The following is an 18883-nucleotide window of genomic DNA, read 5'->3' as shown; positions in this document are numbered from 1 at the left end:
GCTCCAACAACAGACTATTTTGCTAATTACCTCTAAGTATACTAGTATTACTTTTATTGATCTCACTGACTTCTAATATAAAATTTTTTCTCTTGGGTGGGGGTAATTCCTCAATCGATACATTTCAATTATTTAACTGATACTATTTGGTAAGGAAAGGGCTCAGCCGGCCAAGCATGTGAAACTTTAACAATTAAAACCCTTCACGTGGCTGCTGGATGTTGCCAACTTAGTCCAACCTCATCCTCTGCGTGGTCCAACCACACTCATCTCCGTTCGGTTCCACCAAAGGCCAAGCACTTGCTTCCAGAACCAATGTTCACTGTGTTGGGCCTCAATGACCCTCCATGGCCCCCCTAACAGGGCCTCTTTCTAACACCTTCAGGTCCCAGGTCTATATGTAAGCACTGCTTCTTTTTAAAAAATATATATATATTATTGATTTTTTTACAGAGAGGAAGGGAGAGGGATAGAGAGTTAGAAACATTGATGAGAGAGCAGCATCGATCAGCTGCCTCCTGCACACCTCCCACGGGGGATATGCCCGCAACCAAGGTACATGTCCTTGACTGGAATCGAACCTGGGACCCTTCAGTCCCCAGGCCGACACTCTATCCACTGAGCCAAACCAGCTAGGGCAAGCATTGCTTCTTTAAGAAAGCCTCCTCTGGTCCTCTCAGATGAAATTAAACCTGGACACCTGGAATGCCGTGCACGTCAACCCTGCAGGCAAATCTTCATGTAATTATTTTCTTCCAGGCATGGCTTTCCCACTCTCTGTTCACTCCAGAAGGAAGGCTCACAGTCTACCTAGCTCACGCTTGCTCATAGCAGACATTAGCTAAAGGTATCGTGCTGTGCACTTTACAATGAAAAGTAGTATGGAACGATACTGAATTATCAGAACATGTCCCAATAAGTAAAAGATAAACCAACAGATAAGAGCTTTGTCTAAGGAAGAACCTTTACCCCAGGCAGCCTCGAAGGAACAGGACAGGTGGGAGTTCTGGCATCAACGTGTGTTACAAGCTCAGACAAGTTACTTCATCCTGGGCTTTAATTTCTTCATCTCTAATATGAAGAGATTAAACAAGAAATCTTTTACCCTGTACCTTATTTGGAATTGCCATTAAATGGGGTATCAACTAATTCTGAGTCCCTCCTATAAAATGAGACTTCAAACTCACTGGTGGAAATTTGAAATGCATGACCATGTGATGGCTAGCAGGAACTGGAAAGTATCATTTAAGAAAAACATTCAATTTGACGACAAACTGTGCATAAAATTCAGGCATCCTTGTTTCATCGAGTTCTGCTTTCTCGCGTTTCGCAAGTACTGAGTTTTTCACAAATTGAACATTTGTGGTAACCCTGAGTCAAGCAAGCCTATCGTTTCTCCAATAGGCTCAGATGACGGTTAGCATTTTTTAGCAATCAAGTATTATTAAATTAAGGTATGTACATTTTGGTTTTGGACATAATGCTATTCCACACTATAAACAGACTATAATAATATAGTGTTACCTTTTATATACATTGGGAAACAAAAAAAAAATGTGTGACTCATTATTGCAATATTCTCTTTATTGTGGTGGTCTGGAACCAAAGCCATAGTACTCCAAGGTACGCCTGTACTAATACATTAGCTATTTTTAACACATATTTTATATAAACAAACAGATTTAAATGAATTATCTTGTGAGGAATGTAAGCACACACAAAACCTGGATTATGTCAGATCTACCCATTTCATCAAAATCGCCTTAATTATCCTATTCCTCAAACTCCATGAGTTCTACTTGTTCCACTCATCTTATTCCAAAAGCCAGTTCTGATTTTCCCCATCCCACTGTGAACACTAACTCTCTGCCATGTTATGTATAATTTGTTCCATGTTAAATTCTACTCAACGCCAACTCAGAATGTTAGAATAGATAACATCTACTCCAACCCTATAATGTTAGATCAGCAAAACCAAGAATTAGAAAGGCTCAACGAGTGGCCCGCGTTCCTCAACTAGTTAGTAGCACAGCCAAGGCCCGTCCACATGCTGCGTCGTCATGATTCTGTGTTTGTTCGTGTGCTTACACCACGTTCACCTTCCTATTTGAGACTAACACCCTGCTTTCCTCTTCTCACCTCACGCAACACCTGGCGACCACCTACTGAGCACCTACTGTGTTTGTCATAATTTCTCATTTCATCCTCTCAACAACCCAAGGGGAGAGAGATGTCCTCTCCTCCCCTTTGCAGTGAGAAAAGTGAGGCTTTACGATGCGAAACAACCCCAAGGCCGCCACCAGCTAACCAGTCCTGGCCCCAGGAGGGGAGCCCAGGTCTGATTCCACAGCCCATGCTCTGAACCACAAACAGGAACTCCTCCAACTCTGCTCACCACCCGGGCCCTGCACAGACCCTCTGGTGGTGCAGTGTGATCAGACCCAACATGAGGGATGTCATTTCATTTTGAAACCGGGGAGGCAAGACTCAATCAGCAGTTTTGGTTTCCCTTTTCATTCACTCAACAAACACTTACTAGCACCTGCCTTGTTCCTGACACTGTTCCGGACACTGTTCCGGGAGCTGGGGACACGGGGAACTAAACATGACACTGCTGTCATGGAGTTTACCTTCTAAAGGAGGAGACAGACCACAAATACATAATGTGTCAAATGATGGTAAGTCCTCTGAAGGAAAATAAAGCAGGTTAAGGAGAGAGAGTGATGAGAGGAAGGCTGCTGTTTTAGAGTGGTCAGGGAAGGGGTGATAGTGTAATTTATAATAAGAAATACATATTTGGTGGTCCTTCCTATTTCTGGCACAGAGCTGATAAAACCTTGGAATTTCCTAAGTGATGAGAGGAATAAAGGTGTCTTATCTTACTGAGGTGGCTTTTGAACCCCACTTAAAGAGGGGGCCAGTTGCCAGGAGAAGTAACCACATATTTGGAGGAGAACAGAGGGGCTGGAGGATAAATCAATGGCCGATGGGCAATGATTTTATCAGTCATTCTCACATGATGAAGCTCCTATAAAAACCTAAAATGATGAGATTCGGAGAGCGTCTGGGCTGGTGAACACCTGGAGATGCAGGAAGCGTGGTGCTTGGCGAGAGCAGGGAAGCTCCGTGGCCTTTCCCCACACCCCGCCCTGTGCATCTCTTCCATCTGGCTGTTCCTGAGTTACATCCTTTTATAATAAACCAGTGACCTAGTAGGTAAAATGCTTCTCTGCGTTCGGTGAGCCACTCTAGCAAATACATCGCTCCTACAGAGGGGGCAGCTGACCTCCAACCCATAGCCCGCAGGTCAGGAGCACCTGTGTCTGAAGAGGACTGAGCCCTTAAACTGTGGAATCTGAGGCTATCTCCTGGCAGACAGTGATAGTGCCGGAATTGATCTGAGTTCCCAGACGCCCTGCTGCTGTCTGAGAATTGCTTGATGGTGTGGGGGGAACACCCCTCCCTCACAGCAGAATTGGTGACCATAACCCTTTTTAGAAGGCCTCTCAGATGAGGTGGCATTGGAGCAGAGAGGTGAGAGACAGAGCTATGACAGTATCTGATGGGAAAACATCCCCGGCAGGGGGTGGCAAGTACAAAGGCCCCGCAGGCAGAGTACACTTGGTGTGTCCTAAGAGCAGAAAGTGTGGGATGCCACCCCCAGCTGAGCTGGGTTCAAATCCCTGCCTTGCTTCTTCCTAGTGGTGTCACTGCGGGCAACTTCCTAAACACCTCCATGCCTCATCTGTAAAGTGGAGGTAATGATTCTATTTCCCTAATGGGGTTGTTATGAGGATTAAGTTAGTTAACAACATGTGAAAGCACTTAAATACCTACTATGGCAGTGGTTCTCAACCTTCTGGCCCTTTAAATACAGTTCCTCATGTTGTGACCCAACCATAAAATTATTGTCGTTGCTACTTCGTAACTGTAATGTTGCTACTGTTAGGAATCGTAATGTAAATATCTGATATGCAGGATGGTCTTAGGCGACCCCTGTGAAAGGGTCGTTCGACCGCCAAAGGGGTCGTGACCCACAGGTTGAGAACCACTGTACTATGGTCTTAGGGTCCAGGAAATAGTAGCTATGATTATTGACCAGGTCATTGATAACTTAGCTCCATTCAAGACCATTTATTTTCAATTTGATAGTGTTGAGCCCCAGGGTTCAATTATGCTGCTGGCTTTGTACATGGCCAATCGCTTCCTCCTCAGCCTTTGACTTCCTTGGCTGGGCCTCCTGTCCTGATGAGGCGGGCTCTCTGGGAACCACACTGATGGCATCACGAAGAGCAGAAGAGCGGGAAGCAAATCACTCTGGCATCCCCGTCACCCTATGTACGTTAGCTCTTCCTCCACATCAGCTGCTTCTTCAAAAGTGCCATTGACTGGGCCGTGGATGTAAGTCACTGGTTTCACAGGCCTGAGTCCCAGCCGCGCCTCCTCACTGCACCTCTGACTGAAGGAAGCAGTCATTTCCTTTGCAACCCTCTGTCTTGAGAAGGGTTAAAGCCTCTCTTCAGAATTAAGATGGTAATTTAATTTTTAAAAAGTCCTTTCTCCAGTGTCCTTTCTGTCGAAACGTCCCATTTCTTTTCAAAGAAATTGGAACATCAAAGCAAAACTCAAAAGTCATCTGGCCTGGTGGTCTCCGGACCGTTCCTTAGAGCACAGCCCTGCAGCAACGCTGGAAGGTACAGCGAGCTGCCCCGGAGCTGGGCCCAGAGCCAGGGGAAGATGTCAGGGCCACAAGGGAAGTCTGCTCCTCTCCCTCCGTTCTTTCCTTTAATGCTGTGTTTACTTTTCATCTTTGTAGCCCCGTGGGTTAAAGGGCAAACCACAGGCAGACAGAAACCACAGCAAGCCCGAGCCTGTTGGAGGTAACACGGGAGTCCTCCCAAGCCACTTGTAAGGCTGGGAGATGGAGAGAGCCCACGGTTGCTGCTTCAAGTCAGACAACTAAAAGGAGGTCAGTGTTCTAGTCTGACAGGCCTCGAATGTGGCTTTTTAAACATCAGATTCTCCTTCTTCCAGACAGGCCTGAGGGTTTTCCCTTTTTAATATCATAAGTGTACATTTAACTGTAAGAAATACACAAAATCTTGCTTCTTCTTATTCATGTAGTCATCCAACAGATATTTATCAAGTGCCTGTTCAATGTCAAGACTGTTCTAGGTGTGGGGATTCAACAAGGAATCTATAATAATAATAAAAGCGTAATATGCTAATTACACCAGACGTCCTTCCAGAGTGCCAGAGGTGAAGCCAGTGCCGGCAGCCGGGGGAAGGAAGGCCAATTCTTGCACGAATTTCGTGCATTAGGCCTCTAGTAAAATATATAAAAATCCCTGCCATCATGGAGCTTACATCTAGTCAGGGGAGACTATAACAAGATATATAATTGTATATGAGACCAAAATAAATGCTAAGAAACAAGTAAAGCAGAAAAAAAAAAAAAAAGGAAAGGACACATTTGAGGGTCTCTGGTTTGGTGTGTTTCTTTGTTTTGAGTAAGGACCTATTGAAAGTGAACTTGGTAGCTATTTAGGAGAAAAACATTTCAAGCAAAGAAAACAGCACATGCAAAGGCCCTGAGACAGAATGTGTCTGGTGGGTTAGGAAAACGGCAAGCAGGCCATGGAGCAGAGTGAGTGAGCCGGAGTGCGGTTAAAGAAGTAACAGGCGAGGGAGTCAGGGGCTGGTTATGTATGACTTTACAGATCACTGTAAGTATTTTGATTTTTTTTATTCTGAGTAAGACAGGAATGGTAGAGTGTTTTAAGCGGAAGAATGACATGATCTGACTTAGGTTTTATCAGGGCCATTCTGGCTATTGGGTGGAGAATACGCAGAAGGGCAGAGGGAAGCACTATTTCCCAGCCATGTGACCTTGGGCAGTCCACATAACTTCTCTGTACGTGGTTCTTCTCATCTTTTGAGGGACTTAAAGAGGATATTTCTGAGCCCCACTCTACCCCCAGACTCTATGACTCTGTGTTGATGTCCTTTGCCTTTCCTATGGTTATGACATAATGATTATAAGCTTGCTGTTTCCCCAATGCTTTAACTGACTTGGAAGTGAGTTGAAGAATTCAATTTGACAACAAATATGCCAAGCCCATGCCACACACCCAGGATACAAAAATGGTAAGAATCTTGCTCTAGAGAAGCCCACGGTCTGGCAGAGGAGGAAAATGAGTTCTCACGAGACAAGAGATGTGCTGTAAGAGAAATTAAGGAGGGAAGCAACCAACCGCCTGCCAGGAGGAGCCTTGTAAAGAGTCCTGGATGAGTAAACTGGGGGCCTCCAGAGAGACGGGAAAGAAGGGGATGCTAGAGGGGGGACAAGTGTGAAAGGAACAGGGCACGAAAGCGCAGGGCACGCTTTGGAAACCATAAGGAGTCTGGGATGACACGCTGAGGTTCACGGAGGAAGTAGAGGAAAAATGGCTGAAAAAATGGGCTAACGCTGTGTTGTTCATGACTGGACATCCCGTGCCAAGGATAATGGAACAGCAGAGCTTTTTAAAACGTAAGAAACAAAAACAGATCTGTGTTCTCCAACTATAATGCGTTTATCAACCATAATAAATACATACTTTGAGACAGAGATGCTCAAGCCAAGAAAACCAACTGGAAGACACCTGTACAGGTGAGATGATGATGATTTGCAAATGGAGAAGAAAATGCCAATTGAGATCTGCTAAAGGTAAGACACCGTGGGGTTAGTGTGATCGGCCGGGAGAAGCAAAGACGCAAAAAGGAATTACTGGCATCGATGTGGCCATTGAGGCATGGAAATATGAGCAACTAAATAACAAAGAAGGGAAGGGGAAAACTGAACCTTGGAGAATGCCAACACCTGAGGATCAGGCACTGAAAAGGACACCTGAACAGAGATCAGGAAGGTAAGGGGGGAACCAGGAGAGGTAGTTTCAGGGAAGCCAAGATAATAAAACATGGGGAAGATGGGAGGATAAAGCAGCGATCGCAGCAGGGAGAGGGCAGGGAAGATGCTGACTGAAACAAGCGCAGAATTTTGCACCTTGCCCCTTTTCTAGCACCCAGTCAGGGTGTGGTGAGTGCTAAACTCCAGCAGCCCTGACAGACTCGTTATCAAAGATCCTGTACCACCAGGAAAGTTTTATTCAACACTCTGAGGAGGAGTAAGGTGTGAGAAACAGGAACTAAGATCTTCTGGGGGTGATGTCTCTTAGTTAACACCTGGGTCTCACGGGACCACTAATCCTGAAACTAGCAGCAGGCTTTCAGAAAGGCCATTTGCTTCTGACAAGTGCTGAGGACAATACGTTCACCCACACACACCATCCACCTTCCAGTCAGGCTTCTCACCTCTGTATTCTTCTCACACTAGCATCCTAGTCTTTCTCCCCCAGCAGAATAATGCTAACCAGCAGGACTATGTTTCTGCTCAATGCAGTGCAAAAAGTATAACAACAACCAACACCCCATAGCACCAACCCCCTGGTGTGATACTGGGAGCCCATACCCTAGTACTGTTCAATCAGGAAACATCTTTACCAAAAATACCCGTCAGTCCCAGCACTGTGACCAAACCCCTTAGCGTCAGCAGAAACTGCCTAACTGCTCTTCTATTTGCTCTCCGAGAAACAAAAAGGAGACGAAGGAGGTGAGAGTGGTTAATTCCAAAATTACTCTTAATTTCCAATATAGAAGGCTTGAGAAAAATTTGAAAGCCAACATAAAAACGAACAGATTTTTTTTAAGTGCATCAATGATCTTTTCTCCTAGACCCTCTATAAAAAAGCAACCCAACCACCAAATGATCATTTTTCTTGGCCTAATTTCCCTATTTTTTGTGATATATAATTGGAAACAGACTGCTTTTTCCTGGCTTCAGAGGACAGGATCTTTGGGGTTACAGGAGTTGCCAACTGCAGAACCTCAACCTTAGCAAAATTTCTTTTGCAAACCTCTTACCTATGTACATAACACATTTAAATCCCTTAGGTTTTCTTTTAAAATATATACTTTTTTTAAATTGATTTCAGAGAGGAAGGGAGAGTGAGAGCGAGAGCGAGAGCGAGAGAGAGAGAGAGAGAGAGAGAGAGAGAGAGAGAGGCAGAAACATCAATGATGAGAGAGAATCATGGATTGGCTGCCTCCTGCACATTCTCTACTGGAGATCAAGCCTGCAACCCAGGCATGTACCTTGACTGGCGGCATGGAACTGTGACCTCCGGGTTTATAGGTCAACACTCAACCACTGAGCAACAAGGGCAGGGCTAAATACCTTGGGTTTTCAATGGAATACATTTAAATCCCTTATTATTATGCAAAAGTGATTTTCCCCCCCTAACAAAATACCACGTGCGAGCACGCACATACAGTGCAGTTGAAACTTCGTGGCCCATGCGCAGAAGTCGGTATTTTGTGGAAGAGCCACACTCAAGGGGCCAAAGAGCCTCATATGGCTCGCGAGCCGCAGTTTGCCGACCACTGACTTAGAAGATCAGAAACTTCTCCCACACACATAGGGAAGACCTTACACTACATTGATGCAAAATGTTTGCAATGAGTCAATGGTACTTTCCCTCAAAGTTGAATTTCATTTGCACAAAGTCTATTGTAACAAAATGAGGCATTGATCCTTTATGGATACTCATTGAGTTTTGTGTTTGATTATGTTTTGTCTTAAAGAAAAAAAAAACAGAAAAGAGGTAACTCATAACACAGGGAATGGCATACAAAAGTACTTAGGGTACCCATGTGAACACAGGGCTTTGAGATTTGAATCTACGTATTTTACCTCAAATAATCTTCCAAGTATGAAAAAAGGCCACATTCTGCTCCTGCAATCACCATACAGTTAGTTAATTATGAAATAAAAGTGCAAATAGCCAGCAGTGTATTTTTGCATCCAATGGCCAATTTCATACTGTCAAAGCACGTAAGTCACTAAAAATGCTAACCAAATTATACTCCTAAAAGGGAATCTTCTCCCACAGCAAATGGAATTAAGTAGTCACCAAATTTCCATTAATACAATGGCATAGTAAGAATTTTTAAAAAACAGAAATCCGACTTCTGCTACGCTCTCCACCAGGTGTTCTTACTACCAATGGTGGTTGAGTCATCAAGCTTGTAAGACTACAGGCCCTCTCCCAGGGCAATCTGATCAACAACAACGCTCCAGGACTAGTATTTGTAAACACTGTTTTCTAAAGGTCATTTTTTCAAGGACTAAGCCACTTCAATGTGTTTTTACAAATGGCCCATCTGCAATTTCACACACAAACCTGACCTTCAGTGTGAAGCAGGGAAATGCAGTATGCACCTGGAGAGACAGACAATCAGGTGAGTCTTCCTTCTTCAAAAGGCACCCAACTCTGACGCCCACCTTTCCCCAGCATCCAGTGTCCAAGAGGTAGGGAGAGTATATGCTTCTGCTTACTATCCTTTTCCTTAAAGTAAAGACAGAGCTGACATTTCAGACTTAACTCCAAATGATGATTGTGGTGGCCCTGGCCAGATAGCTCCGTTGGTTGAAGAGTCGTCCCAACATTACAAGGTTGCAGGTTCAATCTCCGGTCAGGGCACATACAAGAAGCAACCAATGAATGCATAAACAAGTGGAACAACCAACAGACCTCTCTTTTTCTCTCCCTTTCTCCATCAATAAATAAAATTTAAATTAAAAAATAAATTATTATTTTGCAACAATTTAACATTAAATACTAAAATTGAACTCTACTATCCCTCAGCCTTCTTTCTCCCCAGACTTGAAGAAACTTTCAGCACAAACACCAGATGGTAATCTACCTTAAGCAGGACATATCAGGATGACCTCTGGGCATGGTTCTGAGACCCACGTTTCAGATCTTCAGGAACAATCTCAATTTTAAATATGGCCTCCATCCCTTGTAGGTATACCTGTAGTTGTCAGCCTATTAAGTCTTCCTTGATGTTTGGCCCAGAAAACTGAAGAATTTAAAAAAAAAAATGAATAAAGTCCAAATGAGATTGGCCTCACACTAAATTTTTAAGACGGTTGCATCAAACACTAACCACTGCACACATCTTGGTTAAGAGTGAGAATCATACTCTTTCCTAAGAGAAGAATGCTCGAAATCTGTGCTAAATCTGTGCAAGGGCTTTGCAAACAGAGAAAAGAAAGCTCAGAGTCAGTGAGCAAACAAGTGTGCTGTTTCAAAAGATATAAAACCAAAAATCTAGAAATGGGCAGAGCCCAAGAAATGGACCCAGATCCTTCCCTGAAGGCCCTTCCAAGCTGTGTTGATTTCAGCTTGACTAGAATCCCAACAAGTTGGCAATAGCTTGTGTTTCATGACATGCTACAGAGACAATGCTATGATTCCAAGCGTTACCCTGAAGATGCGGAACCAGAGAAGTCGCTGCCATGGATCTTGCTGCAGTGATACTCTTCCAAAGCCACAAGCGCCCTCACTGAAATTATTAAAGGCTAACTGTTATTTGTGAAAGGCTAGCTTTTCCTATAACCTAGATTCACATTTTCACTCCTAACTGTCCATGTTCCTAGAAGCAATACAAGATTATTTTTACATTTTGCCTAACTTGAGTTATGCAAATTTCAAAAAGTAGTTAAAATTGTTTAAGTTTTAAAATTTCAAAATAAGTTTAAAAATATAAGGAAAATGCTCCAGCAGACAGACTGAAACAGCAACAATGACATTTTAAAAATAATTTAAGAGAGCCCTAGCTGGGTAACTCGGTTGGTTAGAGCATTGTCCCGATACCCCAAGATTGTGGGTTCGACCCCCGACCAGAGCACATACAAGAAACAACTAATGAATGCACACATAAGTGGAACAACAAATGGATGTAAAAATAATAATAATAATAATAATAGCTTAAGAGAAAAAAATTCTCATTAATGAACCTGAGAATTACAATTAGTTTTTGCCCAAGAGCAAGGAAGGAAAGAAGACAAAAAAAATTTTCAAAGTGGACTATCAAGAAGAATTCAAAATGACCACAAAGCAAATTCACCCAGGAAAAATATTACAGCAATGTTAATACTTACCAGTCAGCCTCTAAATTCTAACTGTTCAGTCTGTGAAGCTTGAAATGTAAAGTCAGGCCCTAGCCAGTTTGGCTTAGTGGATAGAGCGTCAGCCTATGGGCCGAAGGGTCCAGGTTTCGGGTTCGATTTAGGTCAAGGACATATACCTTGGTTGCAGGCTCCTCCCTGGCCTGAGCCCTGGTTGGGGCTCCTGCAAGAAGCAACCAATCAATGTGTTTCTCTCACATCGATATTTCTCCCTGTCTTTCCCTCTCTCTTCCACTGTTTTTAAAAATCATTGGGAAAATATCCTCAGGTAAGGCTTTAAAATAAAAAAGAAGAAATGTAAAGTCAGAACTTACTACAGATTTCGAACCCAGGAAATCAGTCAACACTTAGTACAAAAGAAGTCAGAGTGATCACCTTCTTAGTACTCAGAGGACATCAAGGGACCTTTGGCAGGGCTGGTGTGGCTCAATCCCCAGCAGTGAGTGTGCAGGAGGCAGCTGATTAATCACATCAATGTCTCTCTCTCTCTCTCTCCCTCTCCCTCTATCTGAAATCAATAAAAACTTTTTAAGAGTCCTTCGGCTCTGGGCGCTTAGACCCAGATTCTGTCCTTAGAAAAGCCAGCAGTCACCTGCTTTTTACAAGATACAACCAAGTTTGCATGCAAAAGGGAAAGATTAATTCCTTTGAGCCTTAAAAAAGAATGGGACAATACTTTCCTCTAAACAAATCAATTTTGTCTGTCTATAAAGGCTGTCTACTACAATGGCACCCGGAAGCCTTAAGGCATCTTGGCTCCCTGCTATCAGAGGATTGAAAGAGGACAACTAATTTGCCAAACTCTAAGACCAGGAGCCATAAGCCAATCAGGGAGCTGGGGTTTGATGAATGTTTGCTGAATCAGAGTAAACTGGACGAGAGCACAGAAGATTAAATTAAATCCTAAATAAAATGCTACTCTAAAGTGTAAGTGCAATACTGAGATTTAAAAAGAAGAAACTAAATCTGAAAGTTATTTTAAAATAAAATCCCCTTGACCCACCCTAAATGGTTTGGCTCAGTGGATAGAGCGTCAGCCTGCTGATTCAAGGTTCCTGGGTTCGATTCCGGTCAGGGGCATGTACCTTGGTTGCGGACACATCACCAGTAGGGAGTATGCAGGAGGCAGCTGATCAATGTTTCTCTCTCATTGATGTTTCTAACTCTCTATCCCTCTCCCTTTCTCTCTGTAAAAAATTAATAAAATATATATTTTTTTAAAAATCCCCTTGAAACTGGAGAGCGGATAAATACCACAGGATCTCACTCATTTGTGGAATATAATGAACAACATAAACTGATGAACAAGGGCTGATCCAGAGACAGAGAGGCATTGATTGGACTGTCGTCGGGCCTTGGAGGGAAGGTAGGGGAGGGTAGGGGTAAGGGGGAAAGATCAACCAAAGGACTTATATGCAAGCATATAGGCCTAACCAATGGACACGGACAACGGGGGGGGGGGGGGGTGAGGGCATGAGGGGGGGGAGGGAGGGGGGGGTTAGAGGGTAACGTGGGGACAAGGACACATATGTAATATCTTAATCAATAAAATATATATATATATATATATATATATATATATATATATATATAAATCCCCTTGACCCTAACTTGGTAAATGAAATAAAGTTAAGTCAATAATACCTGATGCATAAGCAACAAGAAAGGAAACTGGCCTACAAAACTGCGAAGATCAGAAACCTTTTTTAAAAATCAGTTTGACTGTTTTCAAAACATGTTACTTCTTTAATATGGTTTATATTATACTTACAGGTATGAGTGTCTTTAGACACATCACACCTATACTAGACAAACATGACACTTCTGAACATACTACACTAAAATATAAGCTTCTGAGGAATCCCTTACTGTCTTGCACTTGGAAAATGTTAATGAAAAATTATAATCATAGGATTTTGAGCATACTGGCCTCCCTGAGAACAAATTCACTACATGCAGCTTTCTACAAGAGACAAATGAAGATCATTGCAAAAAGATTCACAAGGGGTCTCTCTGGACTCCCAGTTTTCCTCAATAACTTAAAATATTATTCAAAATACACAAAACTACTTGACAATCAACTCTTAGGAAAACAAATGGGGGAAAATTACATATGTATTTAATATCTGTCCAGCCACCACAGAGTTGACACATATCCAATATATACATATAGGCCTTGTCCTCAAGGTCATTCTCATTGTCATCAGTTGAAATTAAACCCAGTTCTCCATTGTAAACTCAGAAAGCAACCTGGTTATTTTGCTAGATAAATACAAAACATTTCCCACTTCTAAAATGTGTGCTTATTACCGTAAAAACTGGTTTACAGGCCTAATAGACATCAATAGTGTGTTATGCTCCCCCTGTTGGCTAATACTCAAAATAACAATGAATTCCCCAGGGGTTGCCTTTGAAGTGCTGGCGTTCAAAAGTAAGTTGGTGACTTTTATATTTAAAAACATGAGCTGGATCAACAGTTGTTAAGCAGAGCTGCCATGTAACGGTCAGATTCCATCAAAACAGGAAAAATTAAAGCTGACAAATGAGAAAGACAAACTGAAGGGCAAAAAAATATGCTGAAGCCTTGAAACACTAAACAATGCAGAATTAAAGCCAACAGCAGAGAGCACCAAGAAACAGAGCAACATCCTTTAACTGACACAATGGCATGAAATCAATTTCACTTTAATAGCCCTTGAGGGGATAAGAATTATTTCCCTGCCTCTTGTGCCAACCCCAAGCTGTTTCCTAGGGAAGACAAGTGATGCTGACCAACAATGTCTGGCGAATTAATAAAAGAAATGAAGAATAAAGGTCCATGTTCATTAACACAAATCGGAGTTCTATATATAATTACTTGGAACCAGTTTCAAAGGAGCTGTGATTTGGCACCCCCATAAGTATATCACCTAAATTAACCACAGACACCCTATCTGTGTTTGGAGAGATATGTGTTCAACGCAAATGGGAAGCTAAACAATAGGAGAAAAGCCTGGGTTCATGCATACAAATCTGTACTTGCCACTCTGCTGACTGACTAACTCTGGAGTCAGAATAGAAAGTTGTGTAGGAGCTTGGGCAAGTAACTAACCTTAGTGTCTTAATCTGTAAAATGGAACTGTTAATGTTTTTACCAAAGAGCTGGTGTGAAGATGAAGTGCAACTGGGTCGGAAAGGCATTTAAGAGCCTCAGGCACAGAGTGTGGGCTCAGTAAACGGTAGCTATGATTATTACTCAAAAGAAATTGCTCGTTTCACACTTAAGTAACTGCTTGCAGGCTAAAGTACCACCATCTCAGAAAAATTAAAAGGTCTTGACATGCGCTTTGCTACTTGTAGAGACTGCCACCCTCCCTAACCGCTCGCTTACTTCTCTTGGCGACGGAGTTCAGAAAATACCCGGCTCCCCTTCTCTGTCTGTTAAGTCCTACCATCCCCTACCCGCCTCGCGCTCCCCTGTCACCTCTGGGCTCGGGACAGGCAGCACTAACACAGCACCCCGAGGAGGCCAGGACTGCTATGATCCCCATCCCACAGCTAAGGGAATGGAGCGATTCTCTGCTCTGAGCTGGTGTTGTAATCCCTAAATCCATGAAGTGCTACTCTGGACAATTCACGCTGGACAAGCCGGTTCCCTGCACTACGCGGTCATGGAAAGTGGGCAAATGCCCTAATAAGAACAAGATTGCAAGCAGATTCTCCTAGCAACAGCCCGAGATTTCGAAGCTTGTTCTAACCAAATGAACAAGAAATGCCTTCAACCTAAACTGGGAAAGGCAGCTAATGAGTTACAGGGGGGAAGGGTGAGGGGACGTTCCCCGCTGGGGCTCCGGGCTGCAGGGCTCCGCGCCGCCCACAGCGTGCGCCTGAGGGTGCGGCCGGCGGGGCGCGCAGCGAGGTCCCTCCGGAGCCCGGGTCCCACGGCTGCAGCCTCCGCAGCGGCAACTGCGGGCAAACCCACAACAACCCTTCCCACCGGCGCTGTCACGCGCTCCGTGGGAAGTGGCCCGCGCGTCCCGCGGGAGCCCTAAGCAGCCGCGGAGAAGCGGGATGGCGGCGGGCGTGGAGGAGAGGTCTGCACCGCGCATCGCCCGAGCTCTGCCCGCCCGGGGCGTCTGCTCCCCACGCACCGCCGGCCGCGGGTCCTGGCTCCTCGGCGCCCGACCAGCGCCACCCGGCCAAGCCCCGGGGTCCGGGCGGCCGGAGCGACGCCGGCCGTGGAGCAGGCACGGAGCCCCGAGCAGCGCCAACAGGCACCGCGCAGCCTGCAGAGCCCGCGGCCGGGGCGGTGCTGCTGGGCTAGCGGCGTGCCCGGGGGTCCCGGTGCGGGCTGCGGAGCCGCGGGCGGCCGGCACGTACCTCGGAGGCGGTGTGTCAAGCGGAGATCCACCCGCTGCAAGTTGGAGGGAAGCGGAGGAAAGTTCCCCGGCCCAGCGCCCGGCGGCGAGCTCCTGCAGCTGCTGCCGCGGCCAAACTACGCCATCCGGACCCGCCGGGACTTTCACCGCCTGCAGGGAGCTCCGGGGACCACGCAGGGAAAGTGGCCGCGCACGACAGCCACCGACTTCCCTCCCTCACTCACTAGGAAGTGGAAAGCGCCGCTCGGCGTCCCCGAAACCCTCGATTACCCCCATCGGGCCGACCAGCGCACTCCCCAGCCTCACACACGCGGGCGGGGACGGGCAGGACGCCACAGCAATCAGCGCGCGGGGGGAAGGGCGCTCCTCCTCCGCCGGCCCCACCGCGGCTCCGGGCCGCGGAGAAACTCCTCCTCCCGCCGCCCGCCTCCTCTCTCCTCCCCCTTTTCCTCCCGGACTGATGGATGAGCACCGACCGCGGCTCGAGCCTGCGTTTCCCTTCGGACCGAGGAGGGAGGGAGAGAAGAAACACGCGGAGCAGCCGGGCCGCTGCGCGCCCAGGTTGGGGCGACCGGTGGGGGTCCCATTCCTCCAGGAAGATTGGGGTGGGCGGGCACAGGTACTCGGATGCGAGCTGCAGAGATCGCTCCCTCAAGCTAGGTCCCTCAAACTGTCCAGGGCTCTCTGGAGGAGTTGGGCTTTTATTTGGTTCCCTCCGTTTTGATGTAAAAATTCTAAAACCTCCAGTCATTTGATCACACCCTGTTGCCCACTCCCCAGCCCACGCCCCCTGCACGCATTGTGTCCCTGTTTGTTTTTCCCACCTCCAGTCCTGCCTGTTGTCTCAAGATGCGCGCTGCTGTTGGGCGCCCGTGGGATCCTGCCTCCGGGTCTCTGACAGCGGAGAGTGCGTTACCCAGCGGGCCCCCAGCTCGCGAAATAAGTCAATACCATAAAGGAGCGAGGTCAGCGCAGCTGGTGGCGGACGCTGTCCTACGGTTGGCACGATGTAAACCAGCCTGTCTGCGGCACATGTGCCGTGAACTACCCTGCAAAGTTGATGAAGGCAGCAACCAGAGCACCGCTCTCATACCCTTGTTTACACCCCGTTTTTCTTTTAAAAGATGCGCTTAAGTCACAGGTCACTGACTTGCCCGAGTGGCTCAGTGGTTGTGACGACCTATGTACCAGGAGGTCTCGGTTCGATTTCTGGTCAGGGCACACGCCCGGGTTCCTGGCTCGGGCTCGGGCTCGATCCCCAGTGCGATGATTCTCTCTCGTCATTGATGTTTCTATCTCTCTCTTCCTCTCTGAAATCAATAATAAAAAAATTAAAAAAAAAACATACGTGTGTGTGTGTGTGTGTGTGTGTGTGTAATCACAGGACACTTTTAGGAAGAGGCCAGTGAAATTACCATGGCTGATAGGTTACAGAGACAGGTTTCCAGTACTGACTCTGACCTTAGACTAGCTGTGGGACTTTGGACAAAGAGCTTAAACTCTCCACGTCTCTTTTCTCCTTTGTAATCTGAGGAGGTTGGCCTAGGAGACCTCTTCCAGTTTTAAAGTAGCATGACCCAAACCTTGGATATGTTTGCGAGTGGGATAGGGAGGCATTCTATATTATTACTTATATTATTATTTGGGAAGTTATTGGATTTGCCTACTTTGAGAGAAAGGGCGGTATGTCTCATCCTTTCTGTTTGGTCCCTCCTCATAGAGAATCACCCAAATGGAGAAACTTTTCACAAAGGTCCCATCATCATTGGTCACCTGGACTTCCTGCAGAAGCCTTCCCAATGAACCATTCATTCCTTCCCCGTGCTACTGAGCATCTACTGTGAGAGGCTTGAGCTGGGCCTTGGAGACACACGTAGGCACAATACCCTGAAGGAACCAACCGTCTAGGTGGAGTTTGCCTCAGCTTTGATATAATCTCTCTAGATTTAAGATGTTAGATTTCCCAAAGACTCAAATTACACATAGTATTCATGCCTCAAATTGTCCTTTTAGTTTCAAGTGTAGGCATGAACACTTGAACTGGGTGTGAATATTTAATCCTACATTTAAACGTATCAATCATGTTAAGGCTTTCTCATTTCTAGATAAAATGGCATAGTAGAAGAAGAGAGAGAATAACCAAGTCCTAGAAAATTTAGGAGTGTCCTGTCATTAAAGAGTGATGAAGTGACTGCTCACCAAAGGGCCAGGCTCTCAATGGTGTAACCATCAGCATCTGCTGAGCAGTGAGTTTCTCTGTGCCAGGCAGAGTCCTAAGCACTCTATGCATACAGACAGATTTACTTCCCACAGCCCTAGAAGGCTGTCCACAAACCTGCACATATACTGAGGCCTGACGACTTGCCAGCATAGTATAGCTAATAAGTGGGAGGACTCAAACCCACACCCTTCTAGCTCTGAGCCCAAGTGTTCAACTTCAAGATCTTTACATATTGGCAAAATGAAAGGTTGGGATCAGGGGGAGGTTGGGTTTTTTTTTTTTCCCCAAAACATTTTTAAAATTCTAGGCTATTTAATTAGTTTCTGTAAATGATATGGAAAAAGAGAATTTGTGTCAGTTTTTACAAAACTAACAAAGTCTACAGAGTCATTTTTCTCTTTAAACCTTTACACTAATAATGTGATATTATTTGCAGAAATCCAAACACCTGAAGCATAGAACAAAGGCTTAAAATAAACTTAAATTTTTAGTTCTCTAGCAACGCTCTAGAAACAGGGTTCCCCTACCTTTTATTAACTGACTAGGGGCCCGGTGCACGAAATTCGTGCACTGGGTGTGTGTGGGGGGGGGAGTGTCCCTCAGCCCAGCCTGCCCCCTCTCACATACTGGGAGCCCTCAGGTGTTGACCCCCATCACCCTCCAATCACAGGATCGGCCCCTTGCCCAGGCCTGACGCCTCTGGCCTAGGCGTCCGGCCCGGGCAGCGGGGACCTGCAGGGGCAGCGGGGGGGCGCCGCGATTGCGCGGGCTCCGCCCCTGCCCCTGCAGGGTGACTCTGGCTGAGGCGTCCGGCCCGGGCAGCGGGGACCCACAGCTGCAGAGGCCCCGCGATCGTGGGCTTCGCTTTAGGCCCAGGCAAGGGGCCCCTAGCTCCTGGAACTGCCAGCTTCGACCATGCCCAGCTCCCATCGCTGGCTCCACCCCTACTTTCTGCTATCACTGGCCAGGGCGGAAAAGGCACCTGATTCTCTGATCATGGCTGGGGGGCAGGGCAAAGGCAGCCCCAGGGCCGCCTTTGCCCTGCCCCCCAGCTCTTAGCTCCCCCCTGGGTTTCTGATCACTGTCAGTGGCAGGGGGCTTCTTCCTGCTTTCCCTTTAACCTCCCTGCATTGTGCCTACATATGCAAATTAACCGCCACCTTGTTGACAGTTAACTGCCAATCTTAGTTGGCAGTTAATTTGCATATAGCCCTGATTAGCCAATGAAAA

The 18883-nt window shown here is 46.0% G+C and overlaps 2 protein-coding genes across 3 annotated transcripts in view; one reads left to right on the top strand and one right to left on the bottom strand.

Moving 5' to 3' along the window:
* TGFBR3 (transforming growth factor beta receptor 3) overlaps positions 1-15574 on the bottom strand; it is a 197068-nt gene extending 181494 nt beyond the window's left edge. For both annotated transcript variants that reach the window (XM_059688825.1, XM_059688826.1), the window contains exon 1: positions 15434-15574. The gene's annotated coding sequence lies outside the window, so the exon portion shown is untranslated. The remainder of the gene's footprint in view (positions 1-15433) is intronic.
* On the top strand, positions 14887-16747 carry LOC132230811 (collagen alpha-1(I) chain-like). Its single transcript, XM_059688870.1, has 2 exons — positions 14887-15993; positions 16263-16747. The coding sequence occupies exons 1-2, from the start codon at positions 15125-15127 to the stop codon at positions 16564-16566; spliced, it is 1173 nt and encodes a 390-aa protein (XP_059544853.1). The 5' UTR covers positions 14887-15124; the 3' UTR covers positions 16567-16747.
* Positions 16748-18883: the final 2136 nt, after the last annotated feature.

The sequence above is a fragment of the Myotis daubentonii genome, chromosome 3, assembly GCF_963259705.1.
Source record: "Myotis daubentonii chromosome 3, mMyoDau2.1, whole genome shotgun sequence".
Classification (NCBI taxonomy): Eukaryota; Metazoa; Chordata; class Mammalia; order Chiroptera; family Vespertilionidae; genus Myotis; species Myotis daubentonii.
Note: the sequence above shows the minus strand (reverse complement) of the source record. Positions and strands in the feature narration are given on the sequence as shown.